Genomic DNA, 23,517 nt, shown 5'->3' with positions numbered 1-23,517 from the left:
AAAAAATTTACAATTTTGAAATGTCATATACTAGTAATTCCTTATTTCTTAAAAAATTGTGTCACTTTTTTAACGTTCTGTACAGAAATTTGTTTCTCGGGCTAATTCTTTTAGAGTTTATTTCATTTTTGGGTAGCCCTCTTTAAAGGGACTGTACAGTAGTGGTTGAGGTGGGGATTCATGTTTTGAACATTCCTAAGTGAAATAAGGAGAAACCTCTTATGAAATATGCAAGAGCATGTGATTTTAAGAAGGATTCAACGTTTATTTAATGAAAATTGGTTTTCAAATGGCTGAGATATCCCCAAAAGTGATAATAATAAAAGGCGACATGCCCCACCTTTATTAGGATCTCTTTGTTTCACCTTGTTTTTGGATATCTCAGCCATTTCAAAACCGATTTTCATCAAATAAACTTTTGATACCCCTTAGAATTGCATGCTCTTTGACATCTCATAGAGTGGTTTCTGAATATCTCGCAAAACGTTAAAAGCTAAATCCTCACCCCGACCAGAACTGTACACACCCTTTAAGATTGACACGCCTATATCACATTTGTGTGTGTTTCTGTGTGTTTTTTTTTTTTAATGCAAAGATCAGCATCTGCTTTCATTGTATATAGGAATAATAATGATAATAATAATAACAATAATAACTATGAGGATGATGACAATAATAACATTAATTATGATAATAATAACAATAATGATGATAATAATGATAATTATTATTATGATAATAATGGCAGCGACCATTCACCAATCCCCGACCCCCCCCCCCCAACCAAAAGAGAGAGAGAGAGAGGGAGAGAAGAAGAAGAAGAAGAAGAAGAAGAGAGGAACGGGATGTACTGATGAATTTAATTGCAGAAAGTAGCTTGACAGCAGCAAAATATTGTGATGAGGATAAAGATCCAATGATTTGAATACCAACCCCTCTATAAGCCCAGTTTTGGTATCTGGAGTAAAAGGCGCCATCATGCACAATTTGTACATGTATAGCTGTGCTCACCTAATGTCCGGAGGGCAGGGGCGAGTTGGCCTAGTCGCGGAGTGTGGTCGAGAAAGGCCGAACGCATCACGTACGTTTGGATCAACGGAGGATAATGGACGTTATGAACGTGCGTGGGCCGAATCGGATTGGTAGCTTCACTTGTTTACATGCGGGTACATGCAGTGGCGCAGCAAAACCAACGTACGCAATAGAGACGAAACATCCCTGATGTCACGTCGTGAAACCGTGGCAGTGGTAATTTAATCGTTGATAATTCGAGCATTAGCAACTCTTTGTTAATGTTTTGTAGGTTCTGTAGCTACTCCTCGACTCATAGCCGTAAAAATGAACACCCTCAGGAGAAATTTAACTGTCAGTGCTCCAGATGAGCTCATTCTACCAATGAACGTCCCGGCGAAACTGTTGATGGGACCAGGGCCAGCCAACGTATCACCACGGGTTCTCGCCGCCGGAGCTCTCCCGGTGCTGGGTCACATGCATCCGGAGATGCTCAAGGTATGAACTGATTTATTATTATTCTTACAGAGCTAGGAATGAAATTTGTGGAACAGAGCTAAGAATGGGAAATATTGAAATTATTTTTCATGTAGGCCTAACTGATGTTTGTAGGACCTACATGTGTATTAAAATGTAAATTACAACTTTTGAATTATTGGACCCAACATAAAAGTTGAAAAGAGAACATTAAACAAATTTCTCAGTTCTGAATCAACTTCATTTTAAATAGCATCTTGATTCTTTCCATTAAAGAGATATTTTTGTGTGCCAAACACGAAGATACTAAATACTAACAGAGTGAAAACAAAAGCAATTTTGTCGGACCTATGCTTGAATTCCCTTTAAATTCTACTTTTTTCCATTGTTCTTCTTTCCATTGTTCTTCTTTCCATTCTCCTTTTTCCATTGTTCTCTTTTACTTAAGTGAAGTCATTGAATGCCTCTGAATTTGACAATTTTCTTTCCTCCTTCAGATCATGGATGACATTAAACTGGGCCTCCGGTACGCCTTCCAGACCAAGAACAGCCTGACGTTCGCCGTGAGCGGCACGGGGCACTGCGGGATGGAAGCAGCCATGATGAACGTCATCGACCCGGGGGATGTCATCCTGGTGGCGTGTAACGGGATCTGGGGAGAGAGGCAGGCTGACCTGGGCAAGAGGATTGGTGAGGGGACATTCATGTTTGGTCTTTCATTGTTTTTTATGTCTATTACTTTAGATTGTTGGGGGGGGGGGGGGGTTGGGGGTAGGGTTTGTTTTTTTTTTTTTTGTTCTCAACTATTTGTAGATGGCAGTGGTCAAATCATCTGGGAAGAAAGTGAAGTTGTAGTTCAAGACTTATATAAATGTGAATTACATGTAACTCCTATTGGAATGATTGATTGAATGCATTAAAATAAAATGTGATTTGAAGGTTTTTTTTTTTTCTGTTGTGATCTTCGGATTGTGCTTAATCTGCCTTCTTGTATCAAGTCTGTGTTTGTGCTCTACTTTCCACTCCAGGTTAAATTATCCACACCCAACATTTTCTCACTGATGTATGCTAGAGTTTTCACCACACAGAGATTCAAATCATTCTAGAATCATGAGAATAAAGTTGTCACAAAGTGACCCATAGCTTACAGGCAAGCTGGCTGGATGTGCTAGTGTATTGCAACAATAGAAAATTGCAACATCTTTCAATATAGCCAAAGGGTCATAGATCACGTTTCCCTTGTAGACTCATCATCATCATCATTCATCTCGTGACCCAGAAGTCACAGAGGAGATGTTCCAAGAGCTCTGTGAAGATCAGTCGCCGCCAACTGGCTCTGTCCTCTGTGCTGTGCATCAGTGTGGGGCTGTCCAGTTGTGTCCATTCTTTAAGTTGTCCATCCAGCATTTGAGCTGTCTTCCTCTGCATCTGCCATCTTCCAGTGTTCCTTGCATGATTGTCTCAGACAGAGTGTTGTGACAGAATAGATGGCCAAACTAGGATAGTTTCCTCCTCTTTACAATTTTAAACTCCTCTTCAGCAAATTTTGAGGATTACAATGATTTGTCAGTTAACATGAAAGCTCACCAGAAATGATATTACCTCAAAAAGTATAACTTGTATTCAATCTTTTCTTATTCTTTCACAGGAGCTGAAGTCAGGATACTACAGAACCCGACAGGAGTTTCATTCTCCCTCAGCCAGATTGAAGAGGTAAATCAAAATTGTCTTTCTTTAGCAGTCTTTAATGTATTTTACCTTTACACCAGTATACATCGTATGCTATTAAAGTCGAAGAACTCCTGGAGGAATCAATGGTACCCTCTTTGAAGCCCAAGCGGGGGTTCTAAATTGGGGGCATTATTAAAAAGTACATCTTTATGTTATTGAGAATGCATGGTCAAATTTTCACAAACTGGGCAGGTAACGTATTATTGCTTGAGTGATAGATTTCTTCTTTTGTTTTTCTTTGTTTTTCTCTCTTTGTTTTTTTTTTTTTTTAAATATTGGCATTCATCCACACAGGGTGTTGGGGGGGGGGGGGAGGGTACTGGAACACAATGCCTGAAGTGGAGACAAAATGGAGACAAATTCCCCAAATTAGGACTCTTTTCAAATCTTCTCTCAAATTGTAAGTGATAAGCTACGATAGTGCTGTGTGCAGTTCAGATTCAGTTAGTAACTGTGTGGAAGGTGAACTTGCGATACTCAGGTGAGCGCGAGACCCCCGGGCCTCTTGTTGCAATCAGCTTGACTGTAGCACAGATAGTTACTTGCATGTATCAAAGTCCATGTTTATCTAATGATTTTAAACATGGCACATGATTCCTTTGAGCACAGAGTGGATGTTCAGTATTCAAACATCAAGCATTTTGACATGTGGTTTTAGGTTTGTTTGTTTTATTTCTAATTCTTCCCACCAGAGTTTGAAGACCCATCGCCCAAGCGTGTTTATCATGACACAAGGCGAGTCGTCGTCTGGAGTTTTGCAGCCAATGGAGGGCATAGGGCAGTTATGCCACAGGTACATATCCTGCATTTATTGCTTGTTTGCAACTACCTAAAAATTTCAACCTGACCTGCATTTATAACAATGTTAAAGGTGGTCATGGGAATAGTGATACCCATAGTGAGCGGGCCATATTTGAGTGACTAGATTGTGTGTCTACGAAGGACAGCTTGTTTTCAACATCTGAAACTTTCACTTGGTGATGAGATGGCTAAGTCAGCAGTGTGTCTGCCTTGCAAGCAGATGACTTGGGTTCACAAGTCCCAGGGAGTCTATGTGTGTTATCAGCAAGCTGTCCATTCTAATAAGTTGAACAAAGCAAAACTCTCTCCCTCAGATAGGATGTAAAATTGGAGGTCCCATGATGCGAGAGAGTAAAAACTCATGTACATGTATGTAAAATATTTGGCTCCACTCCTCGTGAAGAGCAGGGTGCTGGGTGGTATGCCCCATGTCCTCACTCCAGAAAACATGTGAATGATCACAACTGCTCTTGGTCCACCCCTTGTGACCAGCCATATGAGAAGGACACATACATGTACTTTCACTCGCTTTGGGGAAAACATCAGATACAGTGTGACACACTTTTGAGGCTGTTCGCTAACAGTAACAGCAATCAACTTTCCATTCATGTGATACAGACTGCAGTCCAATTCATTTGGGAGAATGGGTAACAGCAAATGCAAAGTGCCATCAGGAAGATGCATTCGCATTCATTCTCTAGCTCCCCAACCCCCACTTTTTTTCTTTTTTTTTTTTTTTGGGGGGGGGGGTTTATGTGTGTTATCACATAGTGCTTGTCTGCTTCAGGCCTCCAAGCTCTCACAGGTGGGCTGCAATACCTTCCCAAAATATGAATTAAAAGGATTTTATTATGCATTTGGTCTTCACATATAACTGGGCCTCAAAAAAACATAGGAGCCAAAGTGGGCCTTTGGTTAAAGAAGGTTGAGGTGCGCAGATCTAGGATGTGCATGGAAGTGTTTTTGTTTTTTTCTCCAAATTAATTTGTAACCTATCTTCTGAAAATGAATTCATGTTTGCTGCCTGGGCAAAGTTCAATTACCTGTCCAATGGTACCACATTGTTTTAGCATGGATTTCAGGTGAATGTGTCCAAATTTGGGATTGTTCATACATTTATTTTTCTTACTCAATGTCATTACTTCTTGGCAGGTATAACTCACTACTTCTTGTGGACACAGTGGCATCCCTTGGAGGTGTTCCAATGTACACAGATGAATGGGGTAAGTTGTTATTAGAGTATGTGGTACTTTAATAGTCTGTCTGCTTCCAAAGTTATCCAGTACCTGTTCACATGATCCATCGTGATTCTTGTGTGTTTTGTTCCGTTTGTGTACAGAATTAAATAAAATCCATATGTCAGCAGTCTCTGTTGAGCCAATCTCTATCATCCCGTTGAGGACAGACTGATTTTGCTACAACACGCATTTCCCATAGACGCTTGCCCAAGTATACTCGGGATTCGTCCTCAATGGGTTAAGCCAAGGGATAGAACTTTGTGTGGTTACCCATTCATTATAAATTGCTCACTGGATTTACTCTTCAATTAATGGCTCAGTTTTCACTTCAGTCAATTGCCCTGTTTTCATTTTCTGACATACAATTGTAATGCACCATTTTCATGTTAATCTCAGTGTTTTGCAATATCAAGACTGTATCACCAACCTGCTCTACAAAATCTGCAGTGGAATCTGGTTGCAGGCATCTTCATTTCTTGTTGATGTCATTCTACTGTAGGCTATGCTTTTAGTCTTCACTTTATATAATGAGTACCGAAGTGATGACGTCACACTCTTTTGTGTTGGAATGGGTTGGAACCAGGTGCATGCATAACCGCATGGACCAGGTGTGGTTGTTTAGAACCAGTTTCCTTGATAATGAATGACTGACATTACACTTTGGTACTCTATAACAACTGAGACTATTGGTGATGTGTTACTGGTTCCCCGCAGGTATTGATGTGATCTACAGTGGCAGTCAGAAGGTGTTGGGAGCACCCCCTGGGACCGCCCCCATCTCATTCAACCAGAAGGCCTGGTAAGACTTGGCTTACCTTATACCAGGTACCCTTGGTGTGTTAAGGCAAGGCTCAACATATTATAGTGGCCCGGGCCCACTAAAAATTGATGTCTGGCTACCAGATCTCTCAATTAAGATAAGCAACTAAGATTCAAAATGGTTTGCTAGGTTTCCGTTTGTTTCGGGCCACCGGAACTTCATGTTTAACAATTTTAGTGGTCCGAATGAGCCACCGCAGAAAAAGATTGTGTGTAGCCCTGATTTAGGCATCACAACTCTCACATGTCTGTGTATGTACACTGTAGAACCAAGCATTACTGTATCGCAGTGAGGTATAATTTGCAGTCTGTCAGTAAAGAATGATAATATGATTATAATTTATGTATATTTTTTGTAAGCATTACTATTTCTATGTGTGATTGTGATGTAATTCTGTAATCCAGCGAAAAACAAATACAGTGTATCTCTGATGAGCTACACTAAATAGCAATCAAGTGAAATTGATGATGTTCCATGAGGCAGTTTAAGAAGTCCATCATGAATGACAAATATTTTCATTTACAAGTAAATTGTGATCCTATACAAAGAGCATTCTGTGTCCATATGAGTTTTCACAAATACACAGAAACTCATGTTTTAGGCAAGTTTTTTTTTCTTTGACATATTTTCATTAATATTTAGAAATACAGGTGTACTTCAAAAATCTATTAAATAGTTAAGAGGGATGTTCCAGACTGATGCATTGGTTATTGATTTGGCAGGATGGTTTTCAGGATTACAAGAGCCTTTACTCTCCGAGATTAACTGCAAAAGCTGAAATAATATCTATGTTTTTCATGAACTAGGGAGAAGTACAGTAGCAAGAAGACACGAGTGCCATCCTTTTATCTTGACCTTTCACACCTTGCCAACTACTGGGGCTGCGATGGCTCACCAAGGAGGTAAAGACATGGCTTGTTTTACATCGGTAGTATCCCCTAAGGCTAGAATGCAATCTGTATTCAACCCTTCGTGAAGCCATGCAGGCAATAATAACCCTTTACCATGTGTGAGAAGAGTTTGCGTTGTCACCATGTGAAATGGTCCTTCTCAGGATCATCACTAAATAGTCACACTGCAAACTCTTTTCACACATACAGTGTACACACCTGACCATGCAAACCTGAATATTTAAACCTTATCCAACCAATATTAATAGCATTATGATAAAATCGTGCTGCAGTACTAGGTGAAAAAGTCTATTTTGGTGTAAATGATTAATATTTCCATGCAGTGGGCAGTTGTGCAGGGTTGGCCGAAAGTCCACGATCTCAAAGCTGTACATGATTATGCTTGCTCTGTAATTTTCAATTTTGATTATTATTGTTTTGTATTAATTGATTGTCAGCATATCAGGCCACAGCAGAACTGTGCTAGAATGAACCAGATGCAGCTTGTTGGAAAATACAATTGCAAGGGCACTATTGATCTTCACATATCGTTCTAACTTCTCAAAATGCTAAACGTGTACTACCCTCAAAGTTGTTTTACACTTTTGATCTCAAAACACTCCAAAACAACTTCATCCTGGCAAATCATGTCAGCCAGGTAAATTTCTTAACAGACCCTTTTGATGTGTTACAGGCAAATTCCAAATTTTCATTGTGCTCCTATTAAAAATGGTTTTCTTCTTTCCTTTAAAATCAAGTTATTTCTGATCCTGAATTGTCATTTAATCCTTCATGAAATCATGATGTATGGGTTTGAATACAATGCTTACTTCAAGAAATCATGTGTTGTTTTTTTTCCCATAGATATCATCACACATGTCCAGTCAACAGCCTGTATCAGCTCAGAGAAGGATTAGCAATGCTTGCAGAAGAGGTAATTTACTACTGTTCCCATGACAACAGACCTGTATTTACTTCATTGTGCGTCACAACCTTCCTGGTCAAGGTCTCATTTCAAAAGAGAAAATATTAAACTTTGCAATAACCTACACTTGTATGCTCTCATTTATAAGTATTGAGCATACTTACAATGTAGCTCATTAAAATATTCTATGATGAAGAATATGAATCTAATGGAGTGATATCTTATACACAGGCTGTTTTATTTTGTTTTGTCTTGTTTTGTTTTGCTTTTACAAAATATACAAATGTTTATATGGACAAGCAAACAGGAGAAGAGGGAGTAGAGAGACTGGTTGAAAATTATATTTAATTGCAAAGACCACAGACATTCGAAAATAAGAGTACATATTATGTCTCAATGTTGCATGTATTATGGAACACTATGTACTTTGCAGTTAGTCTGTAAACTATTATGTATGTGTGTGTATGTTTTTCTAACACTTGTTTTGCAAAATAGGGTATTGAGAATTTCTGGGCTCGCCACCTTGCTGCGGCCAAGTCTCTGTACGCTGGTCTGAACAAGCTTGGACTTAAACTCTTCGTGGAGAATGAGGTAAGGTCCATCCATGAAAATTGGTCATTATTGACAAGTATTAACATTCCCTACTATTAAAAACATGTTCATATGATACACAGTTTAGTTCTACCCTGAGTGGACCCACAGAGTACTTTTCATACAGATTTTCTTGTAAAAGCTAGTTTTTTGCATTATTTCATGCATACAATGTATGAAAATGATACTGGTTCCTGTCTTTAGAATGCATAGCTGCCACATTGTGATGCTCAAAGTACAACATATGGAATTAAATTTACGCCTAGAGTATACACCCTCACAACACTCTGGGGATCATTCCATCCAAACTGCCATTTCACTGCTCACACATGCTAGCTTCAGCCACATTGATGCCGTATACAATGTACCCATACTTGAGTACATATTTCAACTATATACAACCATGAAGGAATGGGGGGGGGGGGGGATGGGGGAGGGGGAAGGGGTCAATGAGGCCAGGAGCAATCATGGTGGGGCTTGAAGCCAGGTTCCTTTCATTAAAAACACAGAGAAAAATCCATCAAACCGTTTCCATAAATTCACTTTCAGGCTCTGGTTTTGTTTTGTATATGTTTTTATGTGTGTACGGTATTTGTTTGATTAATTGCTAATGGTAATAAATGTGTATAATAATACAGGGTATTTGTATTATTTAAAGCCCCTTGCCACTCTGCCCGAGTGCTCAAAAGATATTCAAGAAATTCCTCACACAGCATAAAACAGGAAAGGGATAAAGGAAAGAAAGAAAATTGTTTGTTTGCATTTTGCTACGAGTGCTCATTCCAATTATCAAACATTTGATATGACACCAAATTCAAGCTTTTGAGAGAGCAGTTATCAATTACAGTGAAATTTTAGCTAGTCACTCTTTGCTTCGCTTCGTTTTTCTTTGTCTAACCTGTGAGAGGCTGCAATGATATCTTACTTTTTTTTCTGTGCCTTCATAGGCGAGCCGCCTACCTACAGTGAGTGCTGTCATGGTCCCACCTGGTGTCGACTGGAAGAAACTCGTCTCCTTTGTCATGCAAAAGTGAGTTTGCTCAAACAGGGATTGGTGCTTCTGGGTTCATCCCTGCCAAATCAGCCTACTTTAGCCCATTGAGGACAGGCTGATATTGCTACAACATGAATTTCCCATAGACACCTGCCCGAGTATACTTGGGACTGGTCTTCAACGGGTTAAAAAGTAGAGACATTATTTGAAGAGTTGGAATGCAAAATTTGATATGTGTCAACTTTACATATTTGAGATTAAGCAGTTAAAAAACAGTGAAAATAGTTAGCATGTATGTGATAATTTCAATGATACACATCTTCAAGAATATTTCCCTGTAAATGACGAGTGCAGTATCATTGAAAAGATTTAATACATATATTTCTGAATTAATGACCTTACTAAGAAGAAAAGTTTGAAGTGGCATTTATCTGTTTTTGCATTCAAACTTTTTTTTTTTCTTTTGGCTTCATTTTCTCTTCTTACTGTAAATGTTGGTGTGTTTTCTTAATTTTCCATGGTAATTCTTTTGGAGTTTGGTACATGTTGTTCCATTTGGTGTTCAGCCAGTTTGACAGTCATCTTTTCACTATGAACTTACTGACATGAATATAAACTTTTGTCATTTTCTTTATCTTCAATTAAGAGAGGAAATGAGTTTGAAATAGATCAGAATTTGATTTCTTCCCTGTCCAATTCTAATTGATATCAAGTTGTTGGTTTTTTTTTTTGTTTTGTTTATTTGCTGTTGTGTTTATTTTTATTTCCTTAGATACAAGATAGAAATATCAGGTGGTCTTGGTCCCAGTGCTGGAAAGGTAAGATCCCTTGACGTATCTAATCTCAGACATACTGCAGCAAATGTCTCTAATTTTCTATGTTATTCTTGCTGTTGAGAATTAGTCCTTTCCATCAAATATATGCAGTGTAAAAAGGTGAGCACGGTTTTAACATTTTCCTGTTTTTTTCTCTTGGATCAAATTCCTTCACATTTCGAGACATAAAATTACAAGGTGTGAATTTACTTTTCAAGAATATGAAAGCAGACAGAGTTTAGCCAATTGACATTGTTGTAATTGTGCAAAGAATCCTGATAAAAATGATGGTATTAATGATATTGTTCTTCCAATAAGACGTACTGCCATATCTGGCATGATCATTATTATCAATGCTGGTATCCTGCAGGTATCATTGTATTGTCCAGTTTTTAAAGGGCTAGATGTGTAAACCAGGGAAACCGTTCTGATTTTCACCAGGTTTGGCGGATTGGGCTGATGGGCTACAACGCTAACCAGGAAAATGTGAAGAGAGTCCTCCGGGCACTGGAAGATGGCTTGAACCACTGCAGGACCACATCCCGGCTCTAGACTGGTAGCTGTAGTTGTCATGGCAACCAACAATGCAGCATAGTTCTTGAGCAATAACGTGTTTGCTTTCCAGATATGTTTGTATGTTGCTGTTCCTTTTTTTTTTCGCAAGACTTCATTTCTGTATTTACCATGACATGCTTACAGCATGCTGTCCTGAGTCAGAATAGTTATTGTTTGTTCAGTCAATACTTGACTTGGTGTATCCCCCATCATGATTCCTTTCAAAAAGGCTCAAAATTTGATATGAAATCTCCACAAAGTACTACTAAACTCCTGATTTGTTTATCTTAGATTAGTTTGTAACAAACAAAGCATGGAAGCATACTTTTTATTTCAGATTACTTTCAGTCTCTGGTGACATTGCCACAAAGAATGTAAATTTGTGCTGTCGCTATCAGCCCTGCATACTGTTCTTATTTGATAGAACAGTCCTATTTTTCATTGAGAAGAATTTGTGTATTGCTAAATGTGGGAGATTGATGAATATCCCTATTTTTCAAATCTCTCTACCATTTTTATTGTTGAGATTCAGAGTTGGCACATTTGGCATTTGTTGGTGTATACCAGGAAAGCCCGCCCTCAAAATTCCCTTAATGCACTCATTAAGCCAGTGTCTTTCAACAACAACAACTATCTCAACCGGCTCATCATTAGCAGTAGTGTACGAAGGACTGATTCTGGTGACGTTCAGTCCTAGGCCGACACTGAACAAGCTCATGATCATATTGCCAATCTTTGTTTGTTGTATTACGTAATGTCTTCCTCAAAACATTTGTTGAGATATTAAATGAAATTCAACAACTCTCCCTGAGGTATCCCCCAAACTTCCCACTAGCTGTATGCAAGCATCAAATATGAAGAGATCCAAAGTGGAGATAAATGAAAACCATGTCTATGTTCAAGCTGCTGTGTACTCTCATTATAAATAATATGGTCTTACAGAAATTCTTGTTACAAGGAAGTAAAAATTTATGTCCCAAAATGATAATTTATATATTTTTATAATTATACTTTACTGTTTGGCTATAAGGAGATTTCGATATAACGGAACAAAACTGTCAGTCCCTAGAACTTCTTTATACTGGGAGTCATCTCCACTTGAGTTAAAAAAGACTGAACTACATGCAGTGCACATAATTCCTTCTGAACTCAGTTTAATAATCTCTACTATAATATGCTCTTTTTTCATGCAGTTGGCTTTGAATCTGTATGTTCTGTTTATGTGGATAGCTGAATATAGCACCCCTAATAGAAAATACGTACAACTGTACATCTTTTTTAATCCATTGATATTTTTCATTTTTGCTGATACCCTGACCAGTATGAGTTGATTATTTGATGAGGTAAATCTTGAGTGTGGCTTCAACCCTGTTAGACCCATCCTCTTCAGATGTCATTAAAATTATATGGGCCTACTGAGATCTTATCAATGGCTATAATGAAGTTATAATGCTTTACATTTCTTTTAGTTTTATATGTTCCTATGTTCTGCTACGGTAATGGAAAAGAATGTGTGTGATGTCATCCCATTTTGAAACTTACTCCAGCTTTGGTCTGTCATGTTTTTTTATTCATTTTTTTTTCTTTGTTTTTTAGTTTCTTTGTTTGTTTGTTTGTTTGTTTGTTTGTTTTTTTCATTTGAGGGGGAGGGGTTCTACAGCTTATTTTAGTTTGTTTTGAAATCTTTGAAGGCTTCAATGGAGGTAGAACATTGGGTGGTAGAAGGCTTAATGGTGCATCACATACTGTTGTATTCTTTCTAGGGCCAAACAAATACCCGAGAAAAAATACATGGTGCACCGCCAAGCCTTCTACTACCTAACTTACTTTGTTTTATTGGCTTGGCCTTTAGTCACAGATTGCAAAGCATTACATATCACAGAGCTGCCAACTCTCCCTGATTTGGCAGGGGTCTCCCTGAAAGTGTCAAAATCTGTTGATGTCTAAATAAGAGAATATTAAAATCTCACTGATTTGGGAATCATTTTCTCCCATTGAAATGCATGCAACACACAAATATCGCCCAGATTGCTGTGTGGAATCTCCCTTATTTGGATTTGGGGCGTGTTGGCAGACCTGCATATAATAATGTTCCAAAATTAATATCATAAAAAAAGAAACCTCAAAAGTATTCATAATGGAAATATTATGTACGTTGTATTATACCACAAAGGACCATGAAATAATGGAATAGATATGTACAGTGTTTCTGTCATGTACAATATTTACAAGCTAATTCCATGACTATGGTGATATACTGTATATGAACATCTTTTATATCTTTACCACATTTGCTGTTGTGTCAAAGAGTTCAATTCAGGTATCGTGTCTAATCTTAAATTTTTTGATTTTGTTCTTGTAGGAATCTAATTCATGATAAAGCCTCACTTATTTTTATGGAATCTGATTTTAGCAATGATAATGGCACTCTATGTAAATACAGATGCAAAATTCAATTTGCAAGAAGAGTGTTCATAGAATTTGTTGTGCTCATGGTTTTGATGAGATATATGATTCAGTACACTTGTGGGGTGTGGCATATCATAAGTATATTTTTGTCATAATGAAAGATATGATTATGGTGCATTAAAATGATTAATGTATCATTTGTGTCCAGTGTTTGTTTCTATTTCTTTCCTCTTTTTTTTTTTTCAAATTCCATCACAAACTTCAGCATACATGTATTTCCATCAAACCTGCAATCAAAAGAAACATGTTTCAATCAAATGAATCAGAGTAAAGTAATGGAATCTTTCTTTTAAAGGACAAGTTCACCTTCATAAACATAAGGATTGAGAGAATGTAGCAATATTAGTAGAACACATCATTGAAAGTTTGAGGAAAATCGGACAATCGGTTCAAAAGTTATGAATTTTTGAAGTTTTTGTGCCGTAATCCCTGGATGAGAAGACTAGTGCTAACTTAGATGTCACATGCGTACAACACACCGAACTAAAACTCGGTGGTACAACAATATAAGGAAAACATGAAGAGAATTTCACAAAATTTAATCTTTTGAAAAAAGTACACATTCCCCTGACTCGTTACCGACAAATGTTATGGGTAATATTATTCCCCCTGCCTTTAGAAAGAGGCAGGTCAAGTGCTCTTTTATTATGCAAAAAAAAAGTGAAAATATGTTGAATTTTCTTAACATTTTCTTTATACAGTTGTACGCATATGACTCACAAGCTGTAGTAGTCTCCTCATCCAGCGGTTCCAACACAAAAATTTTAGAAATTCATAACTTTTGCAGTTTTTGCAGTTTTCTTTCGCTATATTGAAATTTTGTTATAACCAAACAAACAACAAAAATACATAGAGTGGATAATGTTGCAGCCTGAATATTTACTTCATTGTAACTGGAATTTTGTTATGACCGTGTTCGTTATGATTGGAGTGCACTGTAGGCCTATAATGAAAGAAAACCACTTGTCCTGATGATTCATATAATGGGAGGGCACTGTAAAATGTCATACTCATGGAGGTCATCTTGTGTCTTAAAGGGACTGTACAGTACTGGTTGAGGTAAGGGGTTCATGTTTTGAACATTTCTAAGTGAGATAATGAGAAACCTCTTATGAAATTTGAAAGAGCATGTAATTTCAAGAAGGATCATTCAACGTTTATTTGATGAAAATTGGTTTTGAAATGGCTGAGATATCCAAAAAGGTGATGATAATAAAAGGCGACAGGCCACAACTTTATTAGGATCTCTTTGTTTCACCTTGTTTTTGGATATCTCGGCCATTTCAAAAACCGATTTTCATCAAATATACTTTTGATACCCTTTAGAATTGCATGCTCTTTGACATCTCATAGAGTGGTTTCTGAATATCTCGCAAAACGTTAAAAGCTAAATCCTCACCTCGACCAGAACTGTACACACCCTTAAAGGGAACCAAAACCCAAAGAGCAATGTAGATTGAGTGAGTGCAGCAACATTAAGTAGAGCACATCAGTGAAAGTTTGAGGAAAATCGGACAATCGATGCAAAGATTATGAATTTTTAAAGTTTTGGTGTTGGAACCGATGGATGAGGAGACTACTAGAGGTTATGACATATAAGTGGACAAAAATATCAAGAAAGTATAAAGGGAATTCAACAAAAATTCATTTTTCATGAAAATTACACATTCCATCAACTTGATACTGACATATGTTAAGGGTAACAATATTGTTCCCTCTGCTTTCTGAAAGCGGTTAGTCAAGTGGTCTTTCATTATACTAGAAAAGTGAGTTTTTGTGGAATTCTCTTTATATTTTCTTTATATTGTTGTCCACTCACACGTCACAACCTCTAGCAGTCTGCTCATCCAGCGGTTCCAACACCAAAACTTAAAAAATTCATAACTTTTGCATCGATTGTCCGATTTTCCTCAAACTTTCCCTTACGAAAAAGTCCTGTGGTACTCCTGTGGTAATTACCACAGGACGGTACCACAGGACAGTACCACAGGACAGTACCACAGGAAAGTACCACAGGACAGTACCACAGGAATTGTCCTGTGGTATTTTGGGACATACCACAGGACAGTACCACAGGAATTCCTGTGGTATTTTGGGACGTACCACAGGGCAGTACCACAGGAAAGTACCACAGGACCGGTACCACAGAGCAGTATCACAGGACAGTACCACAGGAAATCCTGTGGTATTTTGGGACGTACCACAGGGCAGTACCACAGGACTAGTACCACAGAACAGTACCACAGGAACTGTCCTGTGGTATTTTGGGACAGTACCACAGGACAGTACCACAGGTCGATAATTACCACACAGCATTACCACAGGGCAGTACCACACAGCATTTCCATGCTACCACAGGAGAGTACCACACAGGATAGATCGAAAAAAAAAAATCTGGGAGAATTTTAGCCACATATCAAGGAATATTCCTGATAGGTGAGTGATGGATTTCAGGACAAACTTGGCCGTACTTAATAACCTGTCCTACTCCTAACATATAACCTCAAACGAGAGTCTAATGGCCAAGTGCCATTCTAGTCCTATAATAGATCTATATTCTATATCTAGGTAGCCATCGACCGTATCAGTACATATATATATGGCCGTCTATCCGTAAAGCATTAAGGCATGGTTACTAACTCGATTATACTTTATTATCAAGATATGAAATTACACTTTCATAACAATATCTATGATATTTGGAATAACATAACATAATTAGACAATCTTTCATAAAGTTCAAAGTAAGTCCCATCATTAATACTTTGACTTTTTAAGTCATATATGTATTTTCTAAAATCTAGGTTGCTTTTTATGAATATTCATGAGCTATGTAAAAATTTGTACCACAGGAGTACCACAGGAGTACCACAGGAGTACCACAGAAGTCCTTATGAAATTTCTCATGCTTTACATCAGCACTTTCACTAAATAGGTAATACTGTAGGAGTATAGGACAGGATAAGTAATGGCAAATCAATTGCTATAATTCACAGCATAATTCATCTATCAATTAATTGAGGAATATTAATATGTGTTTTTTTGTTTATATTTTTTTAAATAAATTTCAGTTGATTCTGCCTAACAATTTTCCTGTGTGGTACTCCTGTGTGGTACTGCTGTTTGATATTCTCCTGATGTGATAGTCTTCTGGTATAAAATGTTTTAAAAAAAGAATATCCTGTAGCATTTTTTCTGTGGTATTTACGCATTTAATTTGCTGTGTGGTACTTCTGTGTGGAATAGCACCATATTATGATCTTCCTGTGGGATTTTGGACAGTTCCTGTGGTACTCTCCTGTGGTATACATCGAACATTACCACAGGAATTCCTGTCGTACTGTCCTGTGGTACGTCCCAAAATTCCACAGCACAATTCGTGTGGTACTGTCCTGTGGTACGTCCCAAAATACCACAGGACAAGTCATGTGGTACTGTCCTGTGGTACTATCCTGTGGTACTTTCCTGTGGTACTGTCCTGTGGTACTGCCCTGTGGTATTGTCCTGTGGTACGTCCCAAAATACCAGAGGACAAGTCGTGTGGTACTGTCCTGTGGTACTATCCTGTGGTACTGTCCTGTGGTACGTCCCAAAATACCACAGGACAATTCCTGTGGTATTGTCCTGTGGTACTGTCCTGTGGTACTATTCTGCGGTACTGTCCTGTGGTACTGCCCTGTGGTACGTCCCAAAATACCACAGGACAAGTCATGTGGTACTGTCCTGTGGTACTATCCTGTGGTACTTTCCTGTGGTACTATCCTGTGGTACTGCCCTGTGGTATTGTCCTGTGGTACTGCCCTGTGGTACTGTCCTGTGGTATGTTCCAAAATACCACAGGACAAGTCGTGAGGTACTGTCCTGTGGTACTATCCTGTGGTACTGTCCTGTGGTACGTCCCAAAATACCACAGGACAATTCCTGTGGTACTGTCCTGTGGTACTGTCCTGTGGTACTATCCTGTGATACTTTCCTGTGGTACTGCCCTGTGGTACTGTCCTGTGGTATGTCCCAAAATTCCACAGGACAAGTCATGTGGTACTGTCCTGTGGTACTATCCTGTGGTACTTTCCTGTGGTACTACCCTGTGGTACGTCCCAAAATACCACAGGACAATTTGTGTGTATACTGTCTTGTGGTACTGTCCTGTGGTACTGTCCTGTGGTACGTCCCAAAATACCACAGGACAAGTCGTGAGGTACTGTCCTGTGGTATTATCCTGTGGTACTGTCCTGTGGTACGTCCCAAAATACCACAGGACAATTCCTGTGGTACTGTCCTGTGGTACTATCCTGTGGTACTTTCCTGTGGTACTGTCCTGTGGTAATGCCCTGTGGTACTGTCCCAAAATTCCGCAGAATAAGTCGTGTGGTACTGTCCTGTGGTACTATCCTGTGGTACTTTCCTGTTGTACTCTCCTATGGTACGTCCCAAAATACCACAGGACAATTTGTGTGTATACTGTCTTGTGGTACTGTCCTGTGGTACTTTCCTGTGGTAATGTCCTGTGGTACTGCCCTGTGGTACATCCCAGAGTACCACACGAGCTTGTGACACAGTACCACACAGTTTCTGTGTTAACATATATTTGTGTGGTACATTGTGTGGTACCAACCAGTACCACAGGGAGTACCACATGAGCCTGTAAAACAGTACCACACAGTTCCTGTGGTAACATTTATTTATGTGGTACATTGTGTGGTACTGACAAGTACTACAGGGAGTACCCTACAAGCCTGTGGTACAGTACCACACAGTTCCTGTGGTAACATTACAAGTGTGTGGTACATTGTGTGGTACCGACAAGTACCACAGGGAGTACCACAGGACTTTTTTGTTAGGGTTCACTGATGTGCTCTACTAATGTTGCTGAACTCACTCAATCTACAGTGCTCTTTGGGTTTTGGTTCCCTTTAAATCAGACAGAAGAGAGAGAGAGAGAGAGAGAGAGAGGGAGAGATAAAGAAAAGAAAAAAAGCGAGGGAGAATAGGAGATAGAGAACGATCGTTAGGGAAGATAAAAAAAAAAAAAAAACATCTACAGTGTAGACCTCGGAGCAGGTGAATACTAGTACATCGATTTCCCTATAGTAAACTTCCCTCAAGAGGGCGCCATTCAATATTGTAAGAGCTACAGCTTTACTGATGGACCAATCCTCGACACACCGAGGGAAAACAGACTAACAGCAGACACACAAACGCATGCACACATCAACATGCACCGTAGTACATGATAGATGTTGAAAAAGGTTGACTGGACCACAATTTGTACCCATTCTGTCCTCCCCGCCCATGAAAAGGGAAAAAGAAAGAAAAAAAAAGTGCCTTGTTTGACTTTTAAAAAGGCACAATGAATCAGGGCCGGCGCACTGTTTTCAAAAGTGTGGGGGCCCATTTCCGGGTTTCATGAGGTAACAAGAAAAAAAAAAAAAAAAATGATCCTCAGCTCATCTCCCCTCGTCCACTTCCGGGTTTCTTCAGCTAACAAGCAAAAATAAAACAAAAACAAAACAAAACAAAACAAAAAAAAAAAAAAACAAAGGTCCTCAGCTCATCTCTACCCGTCCACTTATCCGGGTTTCTTCATCTGACAAGCAAAAAAAAAAAAAAAAAAAAAAAAAAAGGATCCTCAGCTCATTCTCTCCCCTCCCATTTTAGTGCCTCTTACGTACTTCCGGGTTGAAAAAAGTGTGGGGGCCCGAAGTGATGGCACCTTATGTATTCCTTTGTATGGTGCACAAAAAGTGTGGGGCCCGGGCCCCCCACGGCCCCCACGGCTGCACCGCCCCTGCTGAATGTATTTTGATATCTTTGATATCATTTAAAGTCAATTCCCCAGACTGTCATAAACAAAAAGAGAACAGAAAGAAATTAAAACACCCTGAACTTCAAAAACGCATCTTCATTGATCGGCAAGAGTGATTGACACCTGTCATAAAAGCTATTTTCTTATGGATTCAATAAAGCTACCATACTAGGCTTGTATCAGACTGTCGTTTGGCTAGAATGTGAACACGTATACCACAGAACTCGAGATTGTTTTCACCCGCTGGGTTGTTCACCGCGAATGGTTTTCCCACCGTTTTCCCCCGCACTTTTCGGGCTCCTCGCGCGGATCGCGGTTGATGTGTGTCTGCAACTTGTTCTAAAATTGGGCTGGACGTGATGGGTCGACTGGAGGTATATCATGCGCAAGAGTGAATGGCTTCTCCGGTAATACATCGAAGGATTTCTCGATGATTTTGGCTTGTATATTTCGTATGTCGGCGGATGCAGGCATAAGGGAGTCGAGGATCACCCAGTGTCAAGTACCGGAAAAGTGTGTGAAAAGTTGGAATCATAATAATTCTTCATTTGCAATATAATCGTCAATCGGTTGCAGTGCGGAGGTGACGATCATTCATCCAATATGGTCTGTTGAGTCTTGTTACAGTGAAGAATTCAATGGCAAAGTTCTACACTGCATAAGCAAGGGGCCTACTTCTGCGTACACAGTCTTCCAACAGCAACACAGCCAGCACAAGTGCAGCGCTCCGCGTAGCCGTAGACTACATCGTAGCACGTAGGAGAATTTCGAGAGCCTTTTGATGTCTCGCGCAAATGGAGCTACCGGGAAGAAAGAATTGAGTTGTCTGAGCTTCAGTGAATGAGCAAGTAAAACACTGAAAGTAAGTTTTCGGTGGAAATGGTTAATTTACGCAGTATGACTGAATTCTATGGAATGTTTAATAATCGCACCAGGTTTAGGGCCCATACACTTTATGTGGTAGATCGGTAATTTACTAACGTTAGTAATCAAGTATGACCCAGTAAAAATTAATTGGTAATAAATTTACTACGGTAAACACACACAATCTGCAAGAACTTCAGCTGTCAGTGTTACTAACTTGAGAATGATATTGTTGAAAGTGCAGCCAGCACTATGAAAAGTCTCTTCTATGAAAAGTGAAAATGCATGTGTCACAAAAAAGCAGTCATTTTGCAAACTTGCGACTATGAACCAGAACTGCGGAAGGAGAAGAAGAAGAACTTTAGAAAAAGAAGATCAAGAAGGGCAATTCCACGATAAAATTGACATGACCATCAAATTTTTTAGTGGTCAAATCTCAGTCATTTTGGTATCGATCTAGGGTATTAAAGAGTACCAGTATTTGGTCACTTACCTGTATTCGGTCACTTATCACTAATCACCAGCCAGTAATAAGTTCTAACAGTTAGGTCCTTACTGTCACAACACGTGCAAATCACATCAATTCACATACAATTGTACTTGCACACTTATTCACAACAGGAAACTCCTTGGCCTTAGCCCCCTCCAGAAATCCATCCAAAATCCCAAATTTCACCGTCAAAAGTGCAGAATCGGCGTGACTTTCCAAAAGCGTAAGCGTGCGCAAATTGAGCCCAGTTTTAAGAATACGGGTCGCCGAAAAAGGGCTAAAAATCAAGAAATACACCGTTCTCTTGCGGGATTTTTTGCTTATCGCAAGCTTGGAGTGTGATGGTATCCTCAAAAACGCAAAGAAAAAAAGTTCTGTACGTGCCGATGCAGTGTCTCAATGTACAAGGGTTGAATGCAAGTGCCGATTCCCCAGTATTCGGTCACCAACGGGCGCCGCAACGTCGCCGATGCAATTGTGCGCCAACAAGGTTGTGCACAGCGTGTTTTGCAGCTGCCTTGAACACACATTGACTTTGAACGCGCATATTGCGTGACCGAATACTGGTCGCGGTGACCGTATTCTGGGGAATTTTCAAGGTGATATATTTTGGGATTTTGTGAAATTCTGTGTGATATCTAACAAACTGAAAATTGAGGTTAAAGAAATTTGATATATTTCACATACCGTACTGCTGTAGATGTGATACAGCTGTATATTTTAGTTTGAAAAATATTGCAGAAAAGCTTAAATGACTGAATACTGGGATTTTTACCCTAATTCTGATTTTTTTTTTTTTAAGGACTGAATTTTTTATATCCTGACCATCTTGTTAGAAGATTACATATACATCATTTAGAGTCTAATTAACTTTGCTCAATCTGTGCATGCTCATTTAATTCAATTTCAGATAAATAGAGTTAAATGGATGTAGCAAGAGCAAATGAAAATGGAGGTGAAAACTTTGCATTTGTTTTCGGGTTGAACATCATGATATATTGATCAATGTTCAAGATTTTCTATGTGTTATTGACATGCTTCAGTGAACATTTCATTTATCCATAATCAATAATACCATGTACAATGTTACAGTAGAAACTGATGTTTTTAGAATTGTTTGAAAATCACAAACACACAAAAAATCATGACCAAATATAGCTATGGTATACAAGTACTAAAATGATGGTTGCTCATTTTGTCAGCTGTAGGACAAGACAAACACTCCAAGAGCTAGAGTGGGGCTAGGCTGGCTTGTGAACAGCAACCATCCTCAAGATGGGGAATCCCCCAAGGTTATGAACAGGTTTCCTGGACTGATTTGTTTAAATGAATATTTAGTAAACAGACACAATGAGTATTCATGAATATCATAATGTAGACATTTTATGAGTGCAGAACTGCCAACAGTGACTACCAGTATATTTAAAGGGTGTGGAGCTTTGGAGGGAGATACTAGTACTGTGCAAGGGGTGATACAGAAGGGGATCCCCCCCCCCCCCCCCCCCCCGCCCCAACAGTGTAGGGAGCTTTGACAATCAGCCTACCTACGTTGAGTACAATTTGATCAATACTGTCAGGATTTCAGAGTGGGTGCGCATGAGGAAAAATCTTGAAATCTGGGCTTGGCAGTATCAAATGTTCAGATATCGAGGATCTTGGAGGCATTCTTTTTTCTTTTCTTTTTTTTTTTCTTGACTTTTTATTTTGGGGGTTCAGCATGAGAATTAATTTCTCAGAGTGAAGCATTTGGAATTGTGCAAATGGCATGAGTCTTGCAGTGATTGTGTAGTAAGAGTCTGTTGCCCTGCAAACAGTAAAAAAAAAAAAAAAAAATGGGAGGGGGTATCCATGTTACCTCTTTTCAGAATAGCCCTGTATCTTTAATAGTACACACATCTTTTTTTATTTCAGTAATGCTTTGATTTTGTGTAATTTTCCACTACAAGTGTGTAGGTTGTAATATTTTGTCAACTTTGATAGTTATTCTGCAGGGAGTGATACCGCACATGCTGTGACAGATAGTCAAAGAGTTAAAACAAAGCTGGACCAGGAGAGTTGTTAGTGCAGGACCCCAGGAGGGCACCCTACTGTCTCCATCAACCATGGTGGAAGAGGAGGGAGTCCAGTGGCTTGAGGAGCTCCTCGAGGAGACCCAGCTGCAGAAGTTCCTCACCCGTATCCACGACGACCTCCAGGTCTCCCGGCTAGAGCACTTTCACTATGTGAAGACGGAGGATTTGGAGGAGATCGGGATGGGTCGGCCCGCGGCCAGGAGACTCCTGGAAGCGGTAAAGAGGAGAAAACGACGGTCACAGGGTCTTCTTGGTAGGGTAAGTAAAGACTACTTCTTTGATCTTTAGATCTACAAGTTGTCACATGTTTTTATTTTGTTTGTTTGTTTTTTTTACACCATGGTTACAGTGTGTGATCTTATTTTGTGATAAGAGTAAATATATCAGTGAATATGATCTTTCCACTCAAGTGAAAATGTAGATCCTATGTGATCATTAACTTACAAATTAAGGAATGGGCCTACAAGCTATGAATCAACTACTTGTTGAATGTGTGGTGTATGTGACATGTTCCATTCTTAAATTCTAGACTTCTCTGATACAGAGAACATCTGAAAAATGCTGAATAGGGGGCATAACGGAAGTCTTCTTGTAGCAAAGTATTAAAGTACATTACTTCAAAGTTCAAGCAGTACATCTATTTTTAAATGCTTTTTTTCAAATGCTGATTGGAATTTTGGTAGAAGGAAATTAAAGTGGTCCAAAGGAGTAGAAATGAGAGTGCACTGTACAGGTGCACATGTGTATCACCGCCCTCTATTTTGTAAGAGCCACTGGTTGGAAGAGAGGTTGTCAACCATATGACCACTGTAAAGCAAGAAATGTTTGTGGCGTGAAATTTTCGTGAAATAGAGCAGACAGCCTCTTTTTGCGGTATGAAGTTTTCGCGAATTGCCACTGGCATTCATTGTAGCTATACAGTGCTTTGCTTGTTGAGGACGGACTGATTTTGCTATGACACGTGCCCA

General features: G+C 39.1%; 2 protein-coding genes across 2 annotated transcripts in view; both read left to right on the top strand.

Annotated features, from left to right (window-relative positions):
* Positions 1-1,215: 1,215 nt before the first annotated feature.
* Positions 1,216-13,424, top strand: LOC140238487 (alanine--glyoxylate aminotransferase-like). Its single transcript, XM_072318391.1, has 12 exons — positions 1,216-1,509; positions 1,986-2,178; positions 3,137-3,201; positions 3,912-4,012; positions 5,173-5,243; positions 5,973-6,057; positions 6,885-6,980; positions 7,833-7,902; positions 8,389-8,484; positions 9,432-9,514; positions 10,251-10,296; positions 10,735-13,424. Exons 1-12 carry the CDS (start codon positions 1,339-1,341, stop codon positions 10,843-10,845), a joined length of 1,188 nt encoding a protein of 395 aa, XP_072174492.1. The 5' UTR covers positions 1,216-1,338; the 3' UTR covers positions 10,846-13,424.
* A 6,432-nt stretch (positions 13,425-19,856) lies between these two features.
* LOC140239262 (uncharacterized) overlaps positions 19,857-23,517 on the top strand; it is a 115,531-nt gene continuing 111,870 nt past the window's right edge. Inside the window, exons 1-2 of the mRNA XM_072319139.1 lie at positions 19,857-19,985; positions 22,458-22,807. Coding sequence (XP_072175240.1) covers positions 22,580-22,807 — 228 coding nt within the window. The 5' untranslated portion in view covers positions 19,857-19,985; positions 22,458-22,579. The remainder of the gene's footprint in view (positions 19,986-22,457; positions 22,808-23,517) is intronic.

Source organism: Diadema setosum, chromosome 15 (genome assembly GCF_964275005.1).
Source record: "Diadema setosum chromosome 15, eeDiaSeto1, whole genome shotgun sequence".
Classification (NCBI taxonomy): Eukaryota; Metazoa; Echinodermata; class Echinoidea; order Diadematoida; family Diadematidae; genus Diadema; species Diadema setosum.
Note: the sequence above shows the minus strand (reverse complement) of the source record. Positions and strands in the feature narration are given on the sequence as shown.

Excerpts from the sequence above, each read along its gene's own strand:
- LOC140238487 (XM_072318391.1), top strand. The coding sequence starts at position 1,339 with ATGAACACCCTCAGGAGAAATTTAACTGTCAGTGCTCCAGATGAGCTC. Across the intron at positions 6,058-6,884 it reads TCATTCAACCAGAAGGCCTG|GGAGAAGTACAGTAGCAAGA; the intron begins GTAAGACTTGGC and ends TTCATGAACTAG. Across the intron at positions 6,981-7,832 it reads TGCGATGGCTCACCAAGGAG|ATATCATCACACATGTCCAG; the intron begins GTAAAGACATGG and ends TTTTTCCCATAG.